The sequence below is a fragment of the Centroberyx gerrardi genome, chromosome 23 (assembly GCF_048128805.1).
Source record: "Centroberyx gerrardi isolate f3 chromosome 23, fCenGer3.hap1.cur.20231027, whole genome shotgun sequence".
In the NCBI taxonomy this organism is placed as follows: Eukaryota; Metazoa; Chordata; class Actinopteri; order Beryciformes; family Berycidae; genus Centroberyx; species Centroberyx gerrardi.
The window spans coordinates 1,876,687-1,877,622 of NC_136019.1; the positions used below are offsets into that span (position 1 = coordinate 1,876,687).

The 936-nt window shown below is 42.4% G+C and overlaps 1 protein-coding gene across 2 annotated transcripts in view; it reads left to right on the forward strand.

Annotated features, from left to right (window-relative positions):
• Positions 1-339: 339 nt before the first annotated feature.
• The window catches only part of LOC139922148 (broad substrate specificity ATP-binding cassette transporter ABCG2-like), a 13,534-nt gene continuing 12,937 nt past the window's right edge, over positions 340-936 (forward strand). Inside the window, exon 1 of one of the 2 annotated variants that reach the window (XM_071912600.2) lies at positions 340-404. In XM_071912600.2, coding sequence (XP_071768701.2) covers positions 352-404 — 53 coding nt within the window. In that variant the 5' untranslated portion in view covers positions 340-351. The remainder of the gene's footprint in view (positions 405-936) is intronic. The other variant, XM_078291767.1, reaches the window with a different exon arrangement.

Below are 936 nucleotides of genomic sequence, written 5' to 3' on the forward strand. Positions count from 1 at the left end.
CACAAAAGAAAACCGCACCGTCATGGTTGCCGTGTTAAAAATAACCTGCAGAGTCATGTTTTATCAGATTGCCAAGTCATGATATGACAGAGCCTGGGAGGAAGTCCTGACACACACACACACACACACACACACACACACACACACACACACACGCACACAGACAGGATGAGTCAAACTGTTGCAATGACCTGCACCAAACTCTCACGATATTCTAGAAAAAAAAAACCCTCTGTAAAACCTTTTTCAATTCTTACAAAAAATGAAACTGGTAATGACAATGAATTTTGGGTTTCTCTCTCTCTCTCTCTCTCTCTCTCTCTCTCTCTCTCTCTCTCTCTCAGTGGGATCATGAAGCCCGGTCTGAACGCCATCATGGGCGCTACGGGAAGCGGCAAATCATCGTGAGTGTCGCAAGTGTGTGTGTGGAGAGAGGGGAAGTCAAAGTGCTGCTGTCATGCTTTGCTGATTCAGATTATTTGTAACCTGTGTGTGTGTGTGTGTGTGTGTGTGTGTTATTTAAGTTCAGCATTTCACTCTAGTCGACTACCTGTCATGATTTTCCTAAAACTCGACCTGACCCTCACCTGACCCTTTGAGCCAGGTGATGTCACCTTCTATAGTGTGCAACAGGTGGTGACATCACCCGGCTCAAAGACCAGCCAATAGCAGATGGCCAGTTCAGTATCCTACTTTTCACCATTAGGTGTCAGGCAAAGATTTGGGTTTGGGGTTTAGTTACTCTTTAAGTAGAAACCAAACCCCTTAATTTTATCCCTCAAATGTCCTTAACGTCTCATTACATAAACATTAATTATCCATTAAAAATAACACAGCTTTTAATAAAGTAAGGTTAGTATCATGGGTTTATAAGGGATTTATTCATGGGTTGATTCACAGAGACTAGTATTTAAGGGATTTTTCATGCCTTTTGTG